This window comes from Capricornis sumatraensis, chromosome 1 (genome assembly GCF_032405125.1).
Source record: "Capricornis sumatraensis isolate serow.1 chromosome 1, serow.2, whole genome shotgun sequence".
In the NCBI taxonomy this organism is placed as follows: Eukaryota; Metazoa; Chordata; class Mammalia; order Artiodactyla; family Bovidae; genus Capricornis; species Capricornis sumatraensis.
In genome coordinates, this window is record NC_091069.1 from 2,333,988 (window position 1) to 2,355,160 (window position 21,173).

At 58.0% G+C, this 21,173-nt stretch overlaps 1 protein-coding gene across 4 annotated transcripts in view; it reads left to right on the plus strand.

The window, feature by feature from the left end:
* Positions 1–21,173, plus strand: part of VAV2 (vav guanine nucleotide exchange factor 2) — a 179,879-nt gene that overhangs the window by 114,555 nt on the left and 44,151 nt on the right. For all 4 annotated transcript variants that reach the window (XM_068980463.1, XM_068980454.1, XM_068980471.1 and 1 more), the window contains exons 4-5: positions 4,204–4,272; positions 20,937–21,039. In XM_068980463.1, coding sequence (XP_068836564.1) covers positions 4,204–4,272; positions 20,937–21,039 — 172 coding nt within the window. The remainder of the gene's footprint in view (positions 1–4,203; positions 4,273–20,936; positions 21,040–21,173) is intronic.

Consider the following 21,173-nt stretch of genomic DNA (forward strand, 5'->3'; position numbering starts at 1 on the left):
AACGCCCTCTGTGCAGATGTGGCCCTGGGTATGGAGTCGGGGTCAGCGCTGAAAAGTCACAGCTCAGGGCTGACTGAGGCAGCTCTGCCCGGCTTCTCAGAAGCGCTTCTTGAAGATGCTCCCTAGCCTCTAGTTCAGGGGCTGCCATTTGCTGTTTTCTGGGGGGAAGGGCAGCTTGAGAGTCAGTTCAGTTCAGTCGCTCAGTCGTGTCCGACTCTTTGCGATCCCATGAACCGAAGCACGCCAGGCCTCCCTGTCCATCACCAACTCCCAGAGCTTGCTCAAACTCACGTCCCTAGAGTTGGTGATGCCATCCAGCCTTCTCATCCTCTGTCACCCCCTTCTCCTCCTGCCTTCAGTCTTTCCCAGCATCAGGCTGTTTTCCAGTGACTCAGCTCTTCGCATCAGGTGGCCAAAGTATTGGAGTTTCAGCTTCAGTATCGGTCCTTCCAATGAATATTCAGGACTGATCTCCTTTAGGATGGGCTGGTTGGATCTCCTTGCAGTAGAAGGGACTCTCAGGAGTCTTCTCCAGCACCACAGTTCAGAAGCATCCATTCTTCAGTGCTCAGCTTTCTTTATGGTCCAACTCTCACATCCATACATGACCACTGGAAAACCATAGCCCTGACTGGAGAACCCTAGCTTGATGATGTCTGACATCTGCCCCTCTGCCCACCCATCCATCCTTCCGCCCTTACCCCCCTGCTTACTCACCTCATTCACCTGTCCATCAACCACGGCCATCCCCTCCCACCCACTCGTTCTAGACATCCACCCACACATCCATCTGTCCATCCATCCATCCATTTGTCTTTTCATTCGCTCATTTATCCATCTATCCATCCGTGTCACTATAGTGTCAGGTGCTGTGCTAGGTAGAAGTGGGCCCAGGCTGAGACAGCGGTCAAGTTTGCTCACCCGAGGTACACGCTACCAGGACCTGGGTGAATGGGCTAGTCGGGGCTGGCATCAGAGGCTGGAGGTAGTGAGCACGTGGGGGCAGTGGGGAGAGTGGGGTTGAAGGCCAGAGGGTCGGCAAGGCGTCCCCTACCCCCTACCTTCCTGTCCCATCCCGGGGCTGGCCTCAGCGGCCAGGTGCGTGGCCCCACGTCTTCCCCGGCGGGCTGCCCACCCCGTTCTCTGTGCCCCACCCCGGCTGCAGCCTGGCTTTGTTTGGCTGCGGCAGAAATTAATTGGATTTGCAGCCTCATTCTCAAGGGGATTTGCGGCCCCCGACAGGGATGCTGGAACAGAAGCAGGAAGCGTTTTGCAGACAGCAGGGTAGTTCGTCTGCCTTTAACGTTCTTGTTTCGTCTCTGCTGCGTGGGACAGACGAAGGAGATGAAAAGGAGTGTAAACCTGGACAGCGACAGAGGCATGCAGAAGAGAACTTCCAAGAAAATCACACACTCACGATGGATTTTTTTTTTTTTTTGAGACTAAACGTTTTGAAATTATTCCTCTATCTTCTTTTAGTGAGCACTGACTTCCCGTTTGTCTGGAAGGAAACAAGATGCTTAAATATTCTGGGGCTCCTAAGCCTTGAGGAGGTGTCAGAAGTTACTTTTCTGGGGTGGCATTAACTGGCCTGGCTGAGAGGATGAGGGTGAGCAGAAATAAGGGATAGCAGGTGCCAGTGTTGGGGCCCTACTAAGTGCAGAACAGGCCCCCATCTTACAGCCAGCCTTCAGGACAATGCAATAAGGGGTTATTTCTTTGAAAAACTTTTTATTTTGTCCTGGAGTAGGTATAGCGGACTAGCAGTGTTCTGACAGTTCCAGGTGAGCAGCTAAGGGACTCAGCCAGACATACACATGTAACCATTCTCCCCCAAAGCCCCCTCCCATCCAGGCTGCCGCATAACACTGAGCAGAGTTCCTGCGCTATAAAATAGGTCCTTGTTGGTCAACCGTTTTAAATACAGCAGTGTGTACAGGTCCGTAAAGGGGTTACTTCTGCCTCCACGTTCCAGGGGAAGAGAACTGAGACCCAGAGAGGGTAGGTAGCTGGTCCAAGGTCACACAGCAAGCCGGCGGTGGGCCTAGGGTTCCGGTCCCCTGGGTGTGCCTTACTCCAAATCCTTTCCTGTCCAAGAGATTTCTGCGGCAATCCAGTGCTTAGCACTCAACACTTGGACCGCAGTGGCCTGAGCTAAGGTCCCACACTCCGTGGAGCATGGCCAAGAGCAATTTTTTGTTTTAGTGAATGCTTTTCCTCTCCTAACCTGCCTGTGTCTCAGCTCACCTGGCAGAGCAGGTGGGTTTCACCTGAACGTCTCATGTGCTTGAGAGCAGAGCCCTGTGTTAAGAGAGTAGAGCATAGGAGTGTAGCGGTCGATTAGTGATGTCTGTCCGGGCACCCGCATGGTGAGAGGTGGCGTGTGCGCCGTGGGTTTGCTGCCTCCCTGAGCTGGAAAGTGGAGAGCTTCGTGGTGCAGAGCACAGATGTGTCCCCACTGTTAGAAAATCCACGTGGAGCTCGTGGAGTAAAGTTACTTGGGCTGTGAGCACAGCCCTGGTGTAGTGGAAAGACACGGCCCTGCCCACTTTGCCTCGTCCAGCTTGGGCCCCTGACCCTGACAGTCCCCTGCTCCGGGAAGCGTCCTCGCCAGCCACCGCCGGGGTGAGCAGACGAGCTCTTCTGCCAGAGAGTGGAGTGCACCCAGCTGACAGGGTCCGTGCGAGGCGGGTCATGGCAGCAGGGTGTCCTGCTGGTGGGGGTAGGCTGGAGCTCCATCTCTGGGTCCTGCAGCCACATCTCAGCCTGGCCTGGAATTTTCTGTGATCAGTAGGGTGGGGGCCGGAACCGTCGGCCGTCGGGGGTCAGTTAGGAAACCAGAGCTCGGTTCCAGCACCCCGTGGGATCTGGATCAGCTTCCAGTTCCGCTCTGTTGGGGAGGGATTTCCTGGCTGGAAGCCTGGCTGGGTCAGTGAGGGTCCTGGTCCTGCTGGGGGCACAGGCATCTGATGGCCTGCGCCTCTCCCCATGACCTGAAGACACACATCTGTCCTCCTTCCTTCTTGTCACGTGATGCCCGGTGGGGGGTGCTGTTGTCATGGTGATGGGAGGGAGGAGGGGAGCCCATGTACAGAGAGGGCGGGCTGGGCCCGTCACAGGCTGTTGCCAGGAGGCCGCAGGCGATGGGGACCCCTGGCCTGGCAGGTCTGCCTTGGGCCCTCAGACGCGGCGCCGTGCAGGTCTGTGACGGAGCTGGGCGGAACCCAGGTCTCCAGCTCGCGGCTCAGCGGCTCCCTGTGCTGGGGGATGCGTGGGGGGCCGGGTGTGGGTGTGGCCCCCACCTCCATCCCTTGGTTCTTCTCCTGGATCACGCTGTCCCGTTGGCAGACCTGTCTCATTTCCTCCAGTTTGGGAGCTGGGGTCGCCTCCTATCAGTCTCTGGATGGCGGTAAGGGGGTGACAGAGACGGGGTTCACCCAGCCTCCCCGAGAGGACATCCTGCAGGTGGCGCGGCGCCTGCGTCCCTTCCCGTGAGCCCGGCCGGGCCCAGGGCTGCGCGTCACCCCCGTCTCAGGCCCTGGGCCGCGGGGCTGGCTCCGCCCCTTTCCTGGGAGTCAGGCCCAGGTTCATTCTGTGATGGTGACAGGTGTGCCTGAGCCCCCGCTTTCCCTGTGAACCCCCTTTTCCTCCCTGGGAGTTCTCCTCCCACAGATTCCAAATGGCCCAGAGGGCCCCCTCTCTGCTGATGAGGACCCTGGCCGCCCCGCCACGCTAGGAAGCTTTCTGACGCCCGGCCCCGTCTCCCAATCCTCCCAGGTGCATTGTAGGGTCACAGAGTTTGCAAGGACCCTGGGCATCCCCCAAATACAGAGCTGGGAGGTCTTCAGGGAAGAAATAAAGGGTCTCAAGTCCAGAAAAGTCTGGGTTTGCACCCTGACCCCCATCCCCTAAAGACAGGCTCTCACACTCCACCACGAGGCGTGCAGGGGGGCACCCTGACGCGTGAAGGCAGGACTGTGACTCGGATGGAAGCTTCCTGCGCCCCTGACCTAGTTCCCTCGTTCGCCAGCAGGCGCTCTGGGGCCTGGACGGAAGGACCGAGCTCCACGGTGCCCGGGGCCGGGCTGGGCCTGGGGTCCTCCCGCTTGGCACCTCCGCTTGGGGGTCCCTGTCTCACACACCGTGTCACACGCACCTGTTTCCTTCCATGACCCGCTCACCGCCCCCTGTCTGTCTCCGCAGGCCCTTCCCCTCGGAGGAGACCGCGGAGAATGACGAGGACGTGTACCGCAGCCTGGAGGAGCTGGCAGAGTAAGGGGCTGGCGGAGGGACGGGAGGGGATGGGGGCCGGGGAGTCTCCCCGGGATGGGAGCCCGCCTCAGCCGTCTGCGTGGGGCTGGGGGGCGCGCTCCCCCCGCCTGAGGGTCAACAGTGCCTCACCCACGTTCCCGAGGTGGCGCGCCTGCGGCTTCCTCCCCAAGGCTGGGCGCAAGGAGGGCTGGGCTTTCAGTGCTGCCGTCGGGGCGGGGCTGGGCCCGCGCCTCCCTGGGCTGGCGAGGCCACTCCGGGGAAGGAAGGCGCTTTTCCAGAAGGTGGGCCCCCAGGAGCACAGGCCACGGGCAGGGGCGGCTGGTGATTCAGCGTTGTCTCCTGGCCTGACACGGGCCGCGGCTGGACTGAGGCTCCAGGCCGGGGCCTCCTGGAGCCGCTGGGGTGTCCCCGGCTTCTCAAAGCCTTGGTCTGGCCTGCCTCTGTCCCCGCCTTTCCCCCTCCGAGGTCTGCCTGGGCCGTCACGTGCCGCCTGGCCCGGCCACCCCTGGCGGCTGTTTCACCTGAGGGGTCTGGAGCCCTCCCCAGGGACTGGCGGGAATCCCTGGGTGGGGGCTCTTCCGGAAGAGAAGGTTGGCTCCTGCGGCGGTGGCCTGGTGCGGGGCTGTGTGGCCTGCTCCACACGGCTGGCGGGGGCTGAGGCGGAGAGATCACGGGTTTGGCTGGGCCGTAGTGGGGGGCCCACATGTCTCCCGAGGTGGCGGGCCCACGGCCCTCAGGCCAGGCGACGACCTGCCGCTGGGACTGGTCCCCGTTGGTCAGCAGATGTTCCTTTGTCCCCTGATAACTGGCCGCTGCTTCTGGGGAGCCTCACGGCCTCTCTCTCCTGCATCGTACGGCTCAGACTCAGAGTGAGAGTTGTGATCACAGCGAGAGCGGGACGCCCTGTGCTCTTGCTGTGTCGAGTCCCCAGTTTGATGCCCCTTGACTCCATCCGGGGCTGGCTCTGTGGATGTGGGGCCCGGGGACACCGGGGGAGGGCCCTGCCCAGCGCTGAGTGTCAGGCCATTTCTCCGGAGTCACCCTCAAGCCAAAGTTGGGGGTCTGTGTCCTCTGGAAACATGCCTCAGGGGTCAGCAGAGGCTGCGGGTCCCGGGACAGTGGGGCCCACCTTGTGCAGCCTCCTGAGTACCCGCCAGGCCCCCTGCTCTGCTGCCGCCCCCGGGGGTCCCTGCCTGGTCCCGGGGGCCCCTGCCTGGTCCCGGGGGCCTGCCCAGGCTTGAGGATTCCCGGGCGGTGTGCTGGGCGCGCAGCCGTCTCCCCCTCCTCCCCCAGTTCCGCTGCTGCCTGACCCCTCAGACCGACACACAGGATGGAACTCCCGCACGGAGAAGCCAGGCCGGGGGACAGGAGCCTTTGCGCGGTTCAATAATATTATTCCGTGACATTAAGAGTGAGCCTCCTTAATCCAATGAGTTCCGTATGGCGCCCGTTATTGCAAACGTAAATCATACATTATAGGGAAGGGGGATGGATTTGAGTCTTTAACTTGTGGTTTGGTCCCAGAGGCTCCAGGTTAATAAATTTTTCATGCTTTCCCCGCCTCCCCTTCTCCTTTCACTGAAAATCAAGATTTCCTAGCGTCTTGTCTCTGCGGACTTGGGACTCATATTTATCCATTATGGCAATTTACATGACATAAACAGAAACGTCATTTCTTACCTGGCCTCTCCTGGGGGCGGGGGCCGGGCGGTGGCCTGGATCTGATGCCCAGCGGTGACGGGGAGCGAGGGCGTGACGTTTCCAGCAGAACTGGCTCATTCTTTCCTCTGGGCTCTGACCAGGTGTCAGAAACGATGGTTACCTTGTGTCTCTAAGGGCCCTGCTGCTCTGCCAGACCTCGGACGCTTCACAGCTGTTTGGAGAAAGTCCAGCTCTGGCTCCACGGGCGGCCAGAGCCCCGTGAAAGGTCTGGGGCCCCAGGGAGGGACCGCCAGGTGTGCGTGGCCCCAAGAATGCTTCCGTTCTGTCAGTGAGTCGTGTGTGCGTTCAGCCACCAGCCAGTTACTGCGCACTTTCGGGAACTGTAGAGGGAAAGGAGAGACACCCCTGCGACGGCCGTAGCCGTGCTGTCCAGGAGAAATCAAACACGAGTTGCCTGGTGATCGTTAAGATTTTCTAGTAGCTGCATCAGAAAGAGAAAAAGAAACGGGTGGCTCCGTGGTAAAGAATCTGCCTGCCAGCGCAGGAGACGTGAGTTTGATCCCTGGGTCGGGAAGATCCCCTGGAGGAGAAAAGGACAACCCATTCCAGTACTCTTGCCTGGGAAATCCCATGGACAGAGGAGCCTGGCGGGCCACAGTCCACGGGGTCACAGAGTCAGCCACAACAGAGCAACTCAGCACACACAAATGCATTTTAAGAGTACTTTTACTGGGCCCAGTGTATCCAGAATATCCGCTTGTTGATGTAAGAAGTGGTTGATGTGATCCGGTCAGCCCGCTGGCCACGTTTGTGAGCTCACAGCCACATGTGGCTCGGGGACCCCATGTGGGCAGCCCCAGTCTCAGGGCCACAGCAGCGCTCAGTGAGTGGACGACACTGAGCTGAGATTATGTTCTCAAGCACTCAGAGCTCACTTCTGAGATCCTTGAAGAGCGTATCATCAAATAATAGAGCAGCTGGCTGGAAAAATTAGCACACAGTATTGCCACTTAAAGAACACTCTGTCAAGCAAACTGAGCCTCAGATGAGAGGCCTGCTTTTAAGCTGCCCTGACGATCAGTTCCTTACGTTTGCCTGATGGCTCGTCCTTCCCACTGCCCCCTGCTTCTTTCCAGGTGCTCCCAGGGGCCTGGAGCTGCCTGCCACAGCTTCTCAGAGCTGCCCAGCTCCTGGGTGGGCTTGCAGTGAAGTATCTGCCCTGGAGGAGCCCCCTGCCCCCTGCAGGGCTGGGGGCCAGACTTGCATACAGGAGAAAAACACGTATGAGGTGTTTGACCACAGGAGCTCAGAGTAGGGCCGGGTGGATGCCAGCCTCGAAATCAGGGGAGGCTTCTGGGAGGAGGTGACACCTGAGTCTTACAGTCCAAGTGGGAAGTGGCCAAAGGCAGGGCTGGCGTCCCAGCGGAAGGAGCAGCCTTGCTAAGGCCTGGCAGGGCGGGTGGCCCCCAAGAGTGGGAGGTGGGGCGTGGTAAGGGAGAGCAAGACAGGATCCGCCTGCCCGGGAGCCCGGGCTCCCATCTCAGAGGCGTGGCCTGGTATCGCCCGGTGGAGGCACATCAGGTCTGAGACGCTGCAAGGTGTTAGCAAGAAATCAGAATTATAGAAGCTCCCTGGGGCTCACTGGGAGGACCACCCCTCACGCCTGGGAAGGCACGGCCCACGTCGGAAGGCCTGTAGAGACCCCCAGCCGGGTGTGCTGCAGTGCTGGCGGTGCCCCGCGAGGAGAGGGGCCCGGAGGTCGTCCTGGCGGGCTGGCGACGGAGCGCCGTGCGGCCTAAGTGTCCACCTTGGCTGTGCGTGGCTCTTGTGGCGGCCTCCTGTCTCTCCGGGCACGGTAGCTCCTTCTCGGGGCTCCCTTCCTCCCTCCCTGGGGTGAAAGAGTTGGCCCAGGTCATCCGTGGACCCTCGAGCTTGAAGGAGCCCGCTCCCGGCCGCCGGGCAGGTTCGCTTTCCTCGGGATTGAAGCGATTCTCAGGCTTGAACAAATGCGGTCGGACGTGGCAGGGAACGTAATTTATCCTCAGACGCAGAGCTGCACGTTTTACCGCATCAGAAAATGACCTCACAGTTTAAATGTGCCGTGTTAGCCTCTTGGGGTGATTGCTTGAAGATGCATAAGAGGTGGGAGTTTCTGAGTCGAGGCACCTCGAGGGCTTTGGGCATGCTCTGGGAGCTGGTCTTCCTCGTCCCTGGGGAGCGAGGCGGGGGCCACCTGCTGGGAGGGCAGAGGCCACGCTCCTCTGGCCGGCCCGTCCCTGCAGGGGACTTGGACCTGTCACTCTGCCTGTGACCCTCACACGAGGGCAACCTGGCTGGCCCGCCCAGCTCTCCCAGCTGCGACGAGAACTCCCTCATGGTCAGGCCTCCTTGTATGAAAGGTCGGCGTCGAGCAGGGGACCTGCACTTGTGGGGGACCCTCCAGGTGCGAGGCCTGGATGTGTCCCTGGGTTTGGGGGCACCTCATGTTTCTCTGAAAGAATTGCTTCTCTGAGGGGACAAATCTGACTTTGCAAAAACAGACCACTCCCTGCAGGATGCCGACCCCACCACAGCCCAAAGTGGGCTGACCGTGAAGCCCCCCAAAGTGGGGGTGTCCACGGCTGCCCTCCTCCCGCAGGACGGGGACAGGCAGGGTCCCCCGAGCCCTGGATGCTGGGGAGGCCTCGCCCTGCCCTGCCGCCTGCCTCCTGGAGCCGGGGACACTGGCTCCAGGCTGCTCGGGGGGTGACGGCCGGGCATAGGAAGGCCTCGTCTCTCCCGTGGTCCTTGCTAGGCGGGGCCACCCCGTCTGCTGGTCCAGCGGCCTGCACCTCTGGCTGTTCAGATTTTCCTCTGTACAGTAAGCACTTAGGGAGCGCCGACTGTATGCGGGGCAGGTGCGGTCCTGGGCTGGCGTCTCCTTGGCAGCGTGTGGTCCCTGCAGCCCTGTCGGGGGACTCTGCACCCACTTGTGAATCTGGAAGCCCAGCCTGGGCTGTGGGAGTGCCAGGATAGAGGAGCTGAAGCCAGTGTCCACAGGGCACGTGGGGGTCTGTCCCCATGCTGAGCCCAGCAGCTAAGGGGCAGAGTGGCTCTGAAGTGGGTCCCACTTAGAAGTCCTGGCCGTCCCCTAGGGCGGCTAGGTAGAGTCCCATGTGACCTGAGATGTGACTTAGGAAGCCTGCCCCACCCCCACCAGGCCGGCCGCTGCCTTATTTGGGGCTGGGGTCCTGGAGACGCTGGGGGTTGGCTATGTCTGTTACTCAGGACCCGAGGGCTGGCCGTCTGGGCCCCAAAGTCACCATGTGTGTGTGCAGCCCAGCGGCCCTCCTGCCCCTGTGGTCTAGACAAGCTGCCCGACACTCCCTGCCCTCCCAGAACCAGCTGCTGGATGGCCGGGCAGGGGCAGCCCGTCCACACCCTTCCCAGTGAACAGGGTCGTAGCTCCCCCACCTCCTGGCTACGGAGGTGGCCGGCGGACTGACAGCCCTGAGCTCTGCTCTGCGCGGCTTCCTGTCCTGCCCTCCAGGGATGTCTTGACCTCTTGGCACCTGGGCCCAGCTGTTTCACAGGCCCCGCCTGCCCTGGGGGCCCAGGGCGTCAGTGACCTTGAAGCCCAGCACTCTAGGAAGGAAGCGTGTTCATTCTCTGTGCTAGAGTGAGTCTGAGGGGCCTCCCGAGTGCCCGCAGAGCGGATGCCCCGTGCCACTCCTCCCTGGCTAGAGAGTCGAATCACACAGGCCAGCGGACCCGAGACAGACCTGGATGGATTTTTATTTTTAATACCTAGTTAAGCACGAGTCCTTTCAGGACCAAGGCTGTCGCAGCGATTCCGTGGCCTGATTGAACGATCTCCGCAGGGTGGGGAGGCCGATGAGGAGGAGGCAGGCATTCATTGTGCTGTTTTCAAGAAGAAAGCGGGGCCAGCTGGGCGGTGGCCAGGAGGAGATGTTTGCAGTCTGTCTAATGAAGGCCTCTTCAAATCGCTTTCCGGATGCTGACTTCTGGACCCCCTGAGGATAGAGACGAGGCCCTTGTACGTTACCTCCCCCGTGCGCAGCACAGACTCGACACACAGTGGCCCTTAAAAAATAGTGCTCAAAATCGCAATAAGCCTAACATGTTGGACTTAACTCTAAAAAAACCCTGTTGTGTATACAGTATCTGCTGTATCGGTCACCAAACTCTAACTCATCCTATAAAACCCAGCCCGGAGGTCACCTCCTCCAAGAAGCCGTCCCCAGAAGAGGAGAAGTCCCGCAGGGTCAGCTTTGTCATGGCGTTGTCATCGTCTTATTGCACTTGGGGTCCCCCAGGCCCCCGAGGTGAGCACCTCATGAGGGCTACCCTGAAGGGAGCAGAGCAGAGAAAAGGCAGCTGCTTGAGCTGGGCCCTGCACACCGTGGCACCGAGGACGCACCCAGGGGCCGGCGCCCTGACATCTGCGACTGTTATGTTCAGGAGCTACGCAGCAGTTCCAGGCAGTTCAGAGGGCCCCCTGAGTGCAAGGCCCAGTCCTGAGCTCCACGCGCCATCTCAGCCCTCAGGACACCGCAGGGCCACTGGCCTCCTCCCTGTTTTCTAGTCCAGCTCAGCTTAGTTCAGTCGCTCGGTCCTGTCTGCTCTTTGCGACCCCATGGACTGCAGCAAGCCAGGCTTCCGTGTCCATCACCAACTCCCCGAACTTGCTCAGACTCACGTCCAATTGGGTCATTTTGTAGTTGGGGAAGTTACGGCTCAGAGTGGGTAAGTGATTTGCCTGAGGTCGCACAGCACCCTTTACCCGACCAAGGAGGGACTGAAACCCGGAGCCATCTGCTGCCTGGCCCGGTCAGGCGCCTGGGCTTCATCCTTGTGACTAAGTCTGAATGGTGGGGAGATTCTCCTGCTGCTTTGGAAGAATCCCTGAGAAAGAGGGGCTTCTGGCAGGAAGCACACAGCCAGGCGAGCCTGGCTCGCCCTGGGAATCTCGCAGCCACAGTGGTGACGCCCCCGAACGGCTTTGCGACCTCAGGGACCGTCTTGCCCTTTCTGGGCCCTGCTCTCTGCTCCTGTAGGGAGCCTGGGTGTTAGGAAGAGGGTCAGCTGAGGGCAGGTGAGGCCTGCCTCCTAGTAAGCAGCGCCTTGTCTGTCTCTGTTCCCACGTGCAGCCTGTCCAGCCCACAGCCGGCTTCCCCAGGCCCTCCACAGCCCACTCTCCTTGCCACCCCGCCCCCCCCGACTGGGGTGGACGGAGGTCAGGAGATGCCAGCTTTGGTTTCCTAGTCACAGTTTAGTGGTGGTCAGGGATCTTGCTGCTCAGCGTGAGACGGCCCAGGGCCCAAAGGCACATCGCGTCGTCAGTCATGCCGGTTTATGTCCACCGTACACACACGGGCTCGCAGGCGGCAGAAAGCAGGGTCTGCTCGCTCTTCTGTGATTTTCCGCGCGTAGTGGGGGCGGGGCGGAAGCTCTTCTAAGCAGCTGACTTTCTGTACCAAAATCGAGGTTGGCGGGCGAGGCTCCTGGGGCAGCAGGGCGCGGGCCCGGGGTCTCAGCGGGAGGGGAGGTTTCTGCTGTCTCAGGGAGGCAGCAGGCCAGGATCGGGGCCTCCCGGAGGGCATCGGGCCATTGTGAGGGCCAGAGTGATTGTCAGGATTTAGCATCTGCCAGTACAGCTGCTGCCAGTGTGAAGGGGGAGAGGGGAGGGGGCTGCCCTGGGACGTGGGCTGGGGGCTGCGGAGGCCTGGGCAGCCTCTCACGTGGTGTCCCGCTGAAGGGGGCTCTGGGGTCTCACGGTGGCCTGGGCACGATCCGGAGGGGTGGGGGCCTCCTCGGCCCCACTGTGACCCGGGTCTCCTCTGCTCACACTGTCCTCTGTGCTCTCCTGGACAATTGGACAGAGAAGGGCGATTGCTGAAGCCCGCCGAGGACAGATCCGTGCTGACACTCGCCTCCCGACTGTCTGGTCGGATGTGTTTCAGGACATCCGATGTCTTTGACGCTGCCGGTGTCTGTTTATTGAGCGTGGACCACCATGCTAAGTACTGTCTGGTGGAGCTTCTCCTCCCCCTCGTGGGGTGCTGGGCCATGGCCATTAGTGAGCACCTGCTGTATGCTGGGCCCGTGCTCCTCAGCTCCATTGAGGCCGATCCTTCCAGCGACGCTACCTCATCCCCAGTTAGGTTCTCTTCCCCAGAGCTGCAGAGCCCTGCCCAGGGCTGAGAGTCCATCTCAGACTCGACTGACTGCTTCCCCCTGAGGGGGCCGCATTCAGGAGAGTCAGGATCCCACAACGAGAGCTTGAACTGAAGGAGAAGGGGATGCGCCAGCCCTGTGGTCCGGCGTTGCCTGAGCGTGGTCGTGTGCACAGACCGCTTTAGCGTGGTGGGGACACGCAGTTTATCCGTGAAGCCCAGCCTCTGATAGCTGGGAACTTCACGACAAGGCTCTGTGGGTCTGCGTGATGCTGAGAAAAGACTCAGGCTGGAACTGAGATGGCCTGGCGTGATAGAACTCGGCCTGGGTGATTGAGAGTCCCTTTTGGGTTTTTTCCAGGGCCTTGAGTTCCTTTTCTAGGACCATAGGAGGGGGGACTGGAGTTAGGTCCAGTGCACTGGGCTCTGATCCTGGCCTCTGCCCCGTGGGATGGTTTGTAGGGGCCGTGGGGTCCCACTGAGCTCCGAGGGCCAGGGCACACTGGGTGGACCCAGCTCCTGTCGCAGGAGAAACAGAGGCCAGGGTCCGCGCCTCGTTGGATGAACCTCCAGGTCACAGGGATCCGCGCCTCGTTGGACACACCTCCAGGTCACAGCCCTGCACCCCAGGGCCCTTCAGACCTTCCGGGGCCTCGTGGTGCACCCTCCCCGCTGCTGACCCCACACCTGTCGTTGCCTTTTGTTCCGTTCAGCCCCTGTGGCCGTCAGATGCACTGGGCCAGCCAGGCCCAGCAGTAACTCATCTGTGTTAGCAGATGCCCAAGGCTTGTAGTGTATCTGCCCTCTGCCTGCTCAGGAGACTCGCACTCGGAGGCAATGCCTCAGCTAAGAATCAGCAGGGCAGTGGTGGAATTTCCATGCAGTGTTGGCCAGAGGGACAGAGCTGTTGGAGACCAGAGCTTGTCACCCCACGCAAGTGACACTCCTCCAGGGCAGATGGGCCTGCATCTCAGGGGTAACTGCCACCCCGTTGGCCTCCCCACCCGGACTGTAAGGCCCATGGACGGACAGTTAGTTAGTTGGTGCCTCTGTGTCCCTCGGATTCTGGGAGTCACCTACCAGTGCAGACTCGGTCTTAGGATAAGTGCAGATTAAAACAGTCAAATCTGGTCATCTTCTCATCTTAATCACCAAGTCGAGCAAACATATGTAGTTTTACCTTTATGACTTTGCTTTCGCTTTTTTAAAAAACTCACTTCTTAAAAAAAAACGACAACTCACTTTGCCGTTTCTTGTATTTCCCCCTCTCCTGGAACGTGGAACATGCGCGAAATGAAATTTCAGTGCTACTATTTTACAGTTTCGTGTGATATGCACAAACCTGTATTTCTTAGTGCTCATCGACCTGAATTAAATAATGGCTGTGGAGAGTCTTCATAATTGAAAAGGCCTATAAATGTAGAGAGCAGGCTTATGAGTGTCCTCATGGCTAGATAATGAGGCCCTGTCAACGGGGGTAAAGCTGGGACATTAAAGGCGTGAAGCTGATCATTCACCACTCAAGCTTGTCTGTCTGTTTTTAACTGAAGTTGGGCTGACTTACAAAGTTGTGTTGTTTCAGGTACAAAGCACTGTGCTCCAGTCACGCACACGTGCCTCTGTGTTTCCCAGGCTCTGCCCTTCAGGTCACTGCAATACTGAGCATAGTTCCCTGCGCTGCACAGTAGGCCTTAGTCGTCCGCTTTATATATAGTGTGTGTATCTCTTAATCCCAAACGCCTGATTTATCCATCCCTCCCACAAGTTTTCAACAGGTTCTGGATAACAGACATTTTGCAGAATGGAGAGAAGTGACTGTGTCTGCATTTTTGAGATTTTTCTGTCCCGAGTTCAGATGCCGGAACACAGCTCTCCGTCTGGTGTCTCTGGCAGCCTATTTTTAACCTCGCTGCCCTGAGTGAATTAGAAGAGATGAATGTGGGGCCTGAAAGTCGATCCTGCCTGAATGACTGCTCCTTGTCCGTGCTGATTCTGCGGAGGAGGAGCAGCTGAGCTCATGATGGACGTGTGTTGGGGGACCACAGACGGTGTGTTCCCGCTGCCTCGGCCTCATGGTTCTGTTCCTTCCGTGAGTGCAGAGGAGGGGGCAAGCGACGGCATCATCTCACCCGTACCTGGAGGAGCCCGCTGTTTCTTCTGGAGCTGCTCACTGGGGTTGGGATCGAGAGCTTGTAGTCCTTTACCTGAGGGAACCCCCAGTCCACTGGCGTGAGGTGTCAGAGCAAGAAACTGAGGGTGGTAGGACAGTCAGAAAGTTCGGTGGGGAATGCTGGAAGGGAGGAGCCCACAGACGCAGATCTGCTCCAGAATCCACCTGAGTCCTGGGTTGACCATTAAACCTCTCAAACACAGGAGAGGCCCTAAGATTTCCGGCAAAAAAATGCAGCGGCTGGAAACTGAATTTAGCTGTCATTTCAGTTGCTGCCCACAGCAGGGAACATAGAGTTTGAAGTTTGAGTCCAGCCAACCAAGTAAACTGTCAGAACAAATATTACTCTTCGAAAGAAATAGTGGATCCAGGATCTCCGTAATGAGTCATTTGTAGTGTCCGGTGTGCGATAAAAAATCGTCAAACCAAGAAAGAAGCGGGTGTAAATGAGTCCTACTGAGGAGAAAACCAGTGTCCAGGGGAATCACTGTTGAGATGACTTAGATGTCACAATTAGCAGCTTTTATTATTTTGATCAGGGCTTCGAGGAAAATGAGTGTCAGGTGAGTGAACAGATGGGGAGCCTCGGTAGAGAAATAGAAATTATTAAAAAGGAAAAATGGAAATTCTAGAACCGCAAAGCATGGCAACTTAAATAGTCACTGGATCAGTTTAGCAGAAGACTGCAGATGGCAGAGGAAAGAATCATTGGACTTGAAGATAGTTCAGTGGAAGGCATACACTCTTAAGTAGCAGAAAAAAAAGAAGATTTAAAAATATGAACAGAGTCTCAACATGTGGGACAATATCAGGTGTCTAATAGGCATAATTGGAATCCCAGAAGGAGAAGAAAAAACAAATAAGGCAGGAAAAAAAACTGAAAAAACAGTAGCCTCGAGCTTCCTAAATTCAAAATCTCTATGGTGAACTACAAAATGTTGCTGAGAGACAATCAAAGACCTAAATACATGAAAGTATACACTCTGCTCATAGATTGGAAGATGATCTTGTTAAGATGTCAGTTTTTCCCAAGTTAGACTGTAGATTTACCACAGTTCTTATTATAATTCCAGCAGATTCCCTTTTTTTTAATTGACAAAGTTATTGTAAAGTTGATACAGAAACATAGAGGACTTCAGGATGGTCTAAACAGTCCGATCAAAGAACAAAGCTAGGCCTTCCCTGGCGGCTCGGCGGTTAAGGAAGCCACCTGCCAACGCAGGGGACGTGGGTTTGACCCTGATCCAGGAAGATCCCACGTGCCACAGAGCGACTCAGCCCGTGTGCCACCACTGCTGAGCCCACGTGCCACCGCTCCTGAAGCCTGCTGCCCCAAGGCCGGCGCCCTGCAGCAGGAGAAGCCCCCCCAGTGAGAAGCCCACAGTCCACCACGAAGGGTGGCCCCTGCTCGCTGCACCCGGAAACAGCCCGTGCAGCAGCAAAGACCCAGTGCAACCAAAAGTAACCAAATAAAATTATCTGCCAAATGGTTAAGGAGAGAACAAAGCTAGAGAGTTTACACGACCTGATTTCAAGCCTTTCTGTGAAGCTTACATTAAGGCAGAGTGGTACTGATGTAACGATAGTTGAATATATTGATGGGCTAGAATAGAGCATTCTAGAACAGACCCACACACATGTGGTCAACTGGTTTTTGTCAAAGGAATCCAAGCAATCCAGTGAGGAAAAGAAAGTTTTCAACAGATTGTTCTGAAGCCTCTGGATATCCACACAGGGATGGGAAAATGAACTTCGAGCCCTACCTCACACCGTACATAGATTTCCAGTTGAGGTGGACCAGAGGCCTAAACATAAACACTGTATAGATCTTAGGAGAAGATACAAGAGAAAACCCTTTGCAACCTGAAGGAAAGCAGAGATTCTTACATGAGGCACAAAGGTTTCTTAGATGTGATACAGGATAGAGTCAGGACACCATAGAAGAAAAACTCAATAAATTAAGTTTCATTAAAATGAAAAATGGATCCTTATCGAAAGACACCATGGAGAGCTTCCCTGGTGGCTCAGAGGTTAAAGCATCTGCCTCCAATGCGGGAGACCCGGGTTCGATCCCTGGGTCAGGAAGATCCCCTGGAGAAGGAAATGGCAATCCACTCCAGTATTCCTGCCTGGAGAATCCCATGGACGGAGAAGCTTAGTAGGTTACAATCCATGGGGTCGCAAAGAGTCGGACGCGACTGAGCGACTTCACCTTCACCTTGCTGGAGACTGGGTTAGGGGGGAAATTTTTTTTTAATATACCTGACCAAGGACTTGTATCCATCATATATAAAGAACTCCTAGAATTCAATAAGAAGATGGCAACTAACTTTTAGAAATGGACAGAAGTCTTGAGCAAGCCTTTTACATAGACAGATACACAAATGTCCGTAAGTACACGGAAAAGTTGTCAACATCATTAATCATTGCAGGAATGCAAAATAAAGCCACAATTCTATCTCACTACTTGCACACTCTAGTGGCTGAAATTGAAAAGACTGGAAGCTGCCAGAGCTGGAAAGAACTGGAGTAACTGTCACTCATGCACACTGCTGCTGGTGGCGTGAATGCTGCAGCTGCTCGCTTTGGGAAAATGCTTGGCAGCTACTGATGAAGTTAAATGTGCTCACCTCCCCTTTGGTCCAACAATTCCACGCCTTGTGGAATTTCATTTCCAAAGGAAATGAGAGCATATGTCCACCAAGAAAAAGGCAAATGCTCATAGCAGCTTTTATTTACGATAACCAGAACTTGGAAGCCACCCAAATGTTCATCAGAAGGAGAATGGATGTCAGATTGTGGCACATTCATGCCATGGATTGAGACTCAGCTATAAAAAAGGGATGAATTGCTGATGGGGGCAGCAGCCTGGATCTAGGGGCATGATGTTGAGGAAAGGAAACCAGGGCCAGAAATGGGCCTGGCACACGCTGCTGTTGATGTGACATTTAGAACAGCTAAAGAGAAAGTCTACGGTGAATAACAGTCAGAGGCGTGACTAGGGGAGGGGATAATCAGAAAGGGGAGGAGCTCGTAGGGGAGACGAGAGTGTTCTTCAGTGTCACGGGGTGTGGGTGCCCTTGTCAAAATGGTGCAGGTCAGCTATGCCTCAGTCTACGCGCAGTCCTGCTCAGCTGCCCAGGCGTGTCTGACTCTGCGCCCCCGTGGACTGCAGCCCGCCAGGCTCCTCTGTTCATGGGATTCTCCAGGCAAGAACACCGGAGTGGGTTGCCACCTCCTTCTCCAGGGGACCTTCCCGACGCAGGGGTCGAACCTGCGTCCCCTGCAGTGGCAGGCAGATTCTTTGCCACTGAGGCACCCGGGAAGCCCCATCTCAGTCTGCACAAACCCTGAAAATGGTGGAAAGCCTGCTTTGCGGCATTCCACCCTGCGCTCAACATGCAGTGGTGCCCTGTGGAGATCGGCACATGCCTAGTTAGGCGGGTGGCGCCAGAGAAGAGGGTGGCAGAGGAGGGGCTTGTCCCTCAACACCTTTTCTAGGACCCCACAGTCCACACGGGCATCCAGGCGTCTTTCAAGTCCCGCCTGTCCTGGAAGCTTTGGAGCCTCCAGCCTTCGCTTTCCTCTCCCTCCGGATGATGCTGCGGCTCTGGCTGGGGATCCCAGCAGGGCAGGTGTCCGCCTCGCCCTTAGATGGAGAGACCTCCTGTCCCGTTTCTCTGAGTACCCTCTGCGCCACGTAATCAGGGCCTCATCCAGCGAAAGCATGCCGACCATCCCAGCTGACCGGGAGGCCACAGAACAGGAATACGGCGTTCGTACAACATACGGCCAGTTCCCTGCCCGTCCGCCTGGCTTTCCCATCTGTCTGATGGACAGCTTTGGGCTCAGGTGCATCTTGAGCCCTGATTCGGGTTGACTGGTCGTGGGCGCTTCCCCGGGGTGGGGGTGGGGGTCCTTTGCTGAAAATGATTCCGAGCAAGTTGGGGTAGAGTCCTGGGGTCAGTGAGAATGTTCCCCCAAATGTGGGATGATAAAGGGGGCTCTTCTTGGGCTGGCAGATCGCTGCCCCTGCACCTGATGACCCCACAGACCCTTTCAAGGCTGACGATTTTGATTCATTTCATCGGCTTTTGGAATATTTAACCATCATGATCCCCTCACCCACTTGACTGCCTTCCACCGGCCCGTCGGAGCAGAGCGGATGTCTGCCTGCAGATGGTGGGATTGAGAGCGTGCCTGCCTCCCCTCTGTTCCACGCTGTCAGGATTCCAGACAGAGCCTTTGTCACCAGCCTCGCTCGGCTGACGACGGAAACCCCAGGATGTCTGGCACCCTTAGGGAAGAACCCATGCAGGTCCCTGCCTGAACCCAGGACCCGGGAGGCTGGGACTGCAGGAGCCCCACTTCCTTTGGGGGCAACACCTGGAGGGGCAGGGGGTGATTCGTGTGAATGCAAGTGACCGTTCCCAAGGCCCACCATGGGGGACAGACACCCTCCTCTGCCTTCTCGTAGGTTCTGACAGGAGCTGGGGGCTCTGTCACCGTCTGGGTGCTGATTCGCACCCCAGTTCTCGGGACTGCTGACGTCCAGACACGCAGCTTGCTGTGGAGGGTGGAGGGTGGGTGGGAGAGGGCGGGAAGGACGGGGCTGGCCGAGCTCGTCCCCCGCCCCTCCCCGTAGCCGCCGCGGAGCCTCAGTGTGTGACCCTAATCTGTGAAATGGTGCCAGCGCTCCCGCCTCCCAGGCGGCGTTGAGTTGAAAAGCAGACGTGTGTTTTTCGAGGCCCCCATGTGCTCTGACATCCTGCCCTCCCCTCCGTGGGTGGGTGGCTGCTCACGTAAGCATTGGGGGGGTCCGTTAGCTGGCGCAGCACCGTGCGATCCGGCTGTATTCTCTGCCCATCTTCTTCTTCCCCACACCTGGAGAGGTTGTGAAACACCAGGGGAGGCCTCCCAGAGCAGCCGCATCCCGTCCCGCCCCCCGTCCATCAGCTGCGGGGGTCTCACCAGGATGGGCACTGGCTGCCCCCGTCCCCGAAGAGGCACGTCCGATGCTTCTGCTCCCTGCCCCATCGCAGTGAGCTGGGCTGGCGTCCAGGGCACCAGGGAGACCAGGCCCCTCTGGCTGCCTAGGTCTTCCCTAGAACGGCACGGCCTCCTCTCTGGTAGGTTTGCAGAGAGCTTTCTCCCTGACCCCGGAGGCCCCCGCCTGCCCTCGCCTGTAGAATGGCAGCTAACATTCGAGAGCTCGGTTTGGGACGTGGCTAGAAACCCATTCACACGAGCGGCTGGTGTCATTTCTTCTCTCTCCTCGCCCCCTTCCGCTGACTTGGGCAGTGGTCCACCTCATCCTGATGCCTTTCGGAGGAGAACTTGGCTAGCCCGCCTTCAGCCCGGCTGGGTGGGCTGTACCCTGCAGAGAGGCGCACAGGGCCCTGGCGTGGGCCTCCGTGGTGAGCTGGCCTGCTGAGGCCTCCAAGGACAGACCCCACAGCAGGCTGAAGAGCTGGCCACCCCGGGCCCAGTGGTGCTCCAGGCCAGAGCGACCCCTGGGGTCAGGAGTGGGCTGTGTGCCAGGCTTGCAGGAGCTGTTGGACAGTCCCATCGGCTCATGTCCTGATTCAGTGAAAGTTTATTGAGCACCTACCTTGTATCAGGTGTGGAGATCAGAAGGGATTACGAAGTTGGGTTTTGTCTGGAGGTGAGATAGGCTCACCCACAGGCATGTATGGAATAACTGGAGGTGCCGTGAGAGGAGAGCGCTGGGGAGAGTCTGGGATGGCAGACTGGGTGGAGGTCCCGGAAGGCCTCTTGGAGGAGGTGTCTCATGACTTGATTCTTGCAGGTCAGAGGAGATGACTTGTTGGTCGAGCTCATGAGCGGAAACAAATGCCTATTGAATTATGAATTGAGCAGTAACCGCCTTGTGTGCGTGCTCAGGCAACTTCAGTCACCTCCAACTCTTTGCGACCCCATACACTGTAGCCCACTGGGCTCCTCTGTCCATGGTATTCTCCAGGCAAGAATTCTGGAGTGGGTTGCCGTGCCCTCCTCCAGGGGATCTTCCCAACCCTGGGATCAAACCTGGATTTCCTGCACTGCAGGCGATTCTTTACCGCTAAGCCACTGGGGAAGGCCGGTAACTTCCTTGCTCATTTGGAAAGGCACATTGCAAGCTTTGTGTCCCTCTCTGCTCGGCTCCCTGACCTCTTGGCAGGGAAGATGTCCATGTGTCTGCGACTTCTGCACTTTGACCTTCACACTTGGACTGCAGGGGCTGGGGAGACTCTGGGCTGAGCCAAGAGCTTGCGGGGCTCCAGGTCCCAGGTGTGGGTGCAGGAAGGGCATGTTTGGTCCCCAGAGCTGGGCACCACCTGTTAAGGCAACATCTTGCCCCCAGCCTCCCGTCGGGCATCCCCAGCATTTACTAAACGACTGGGATGGGTGCGCTTTATCGTGGTGGGAGACCTTCCAGAAGGGCAGCAAGCAGAGCCCGAGGCTGCCTGAGAGTGAGGTCCCAGAAGCCTCGGAAGGCAGGTGCTGCAGCCTGTCGCTGGACTGGGAGACGGAGGCTGAGAGGGAGAGGCTCTCGGTGGCCCCGACGGCCTCCCCTCTCCAGGAGGCCCCCGCGGGCTGGCGCCCCCGGTGGCCGCGGCTTCAGCGCCCGCCTCTGACCCCGTCTGCCTCCCCAGTGAGCACGGCGTGGGTGAGGACATCTACGACTGCGTCCCGTGCGAGGATGACGGCGACGACATCTACGAGGACATCATCAGGGTGGAGGTGCAGCAGCCCATGGTGAGCCCCGCCCGCCGCGCCGCGCAGCCTCTGCGCCGACCCCACGCCGGAGCCCCCGAGAGGCGCCCCTTCCTTCCCGTGAAGGGTTCCTGGGAGACTGGGAGGTGCCACCTCCGCCACCCCACCGCCCCGGG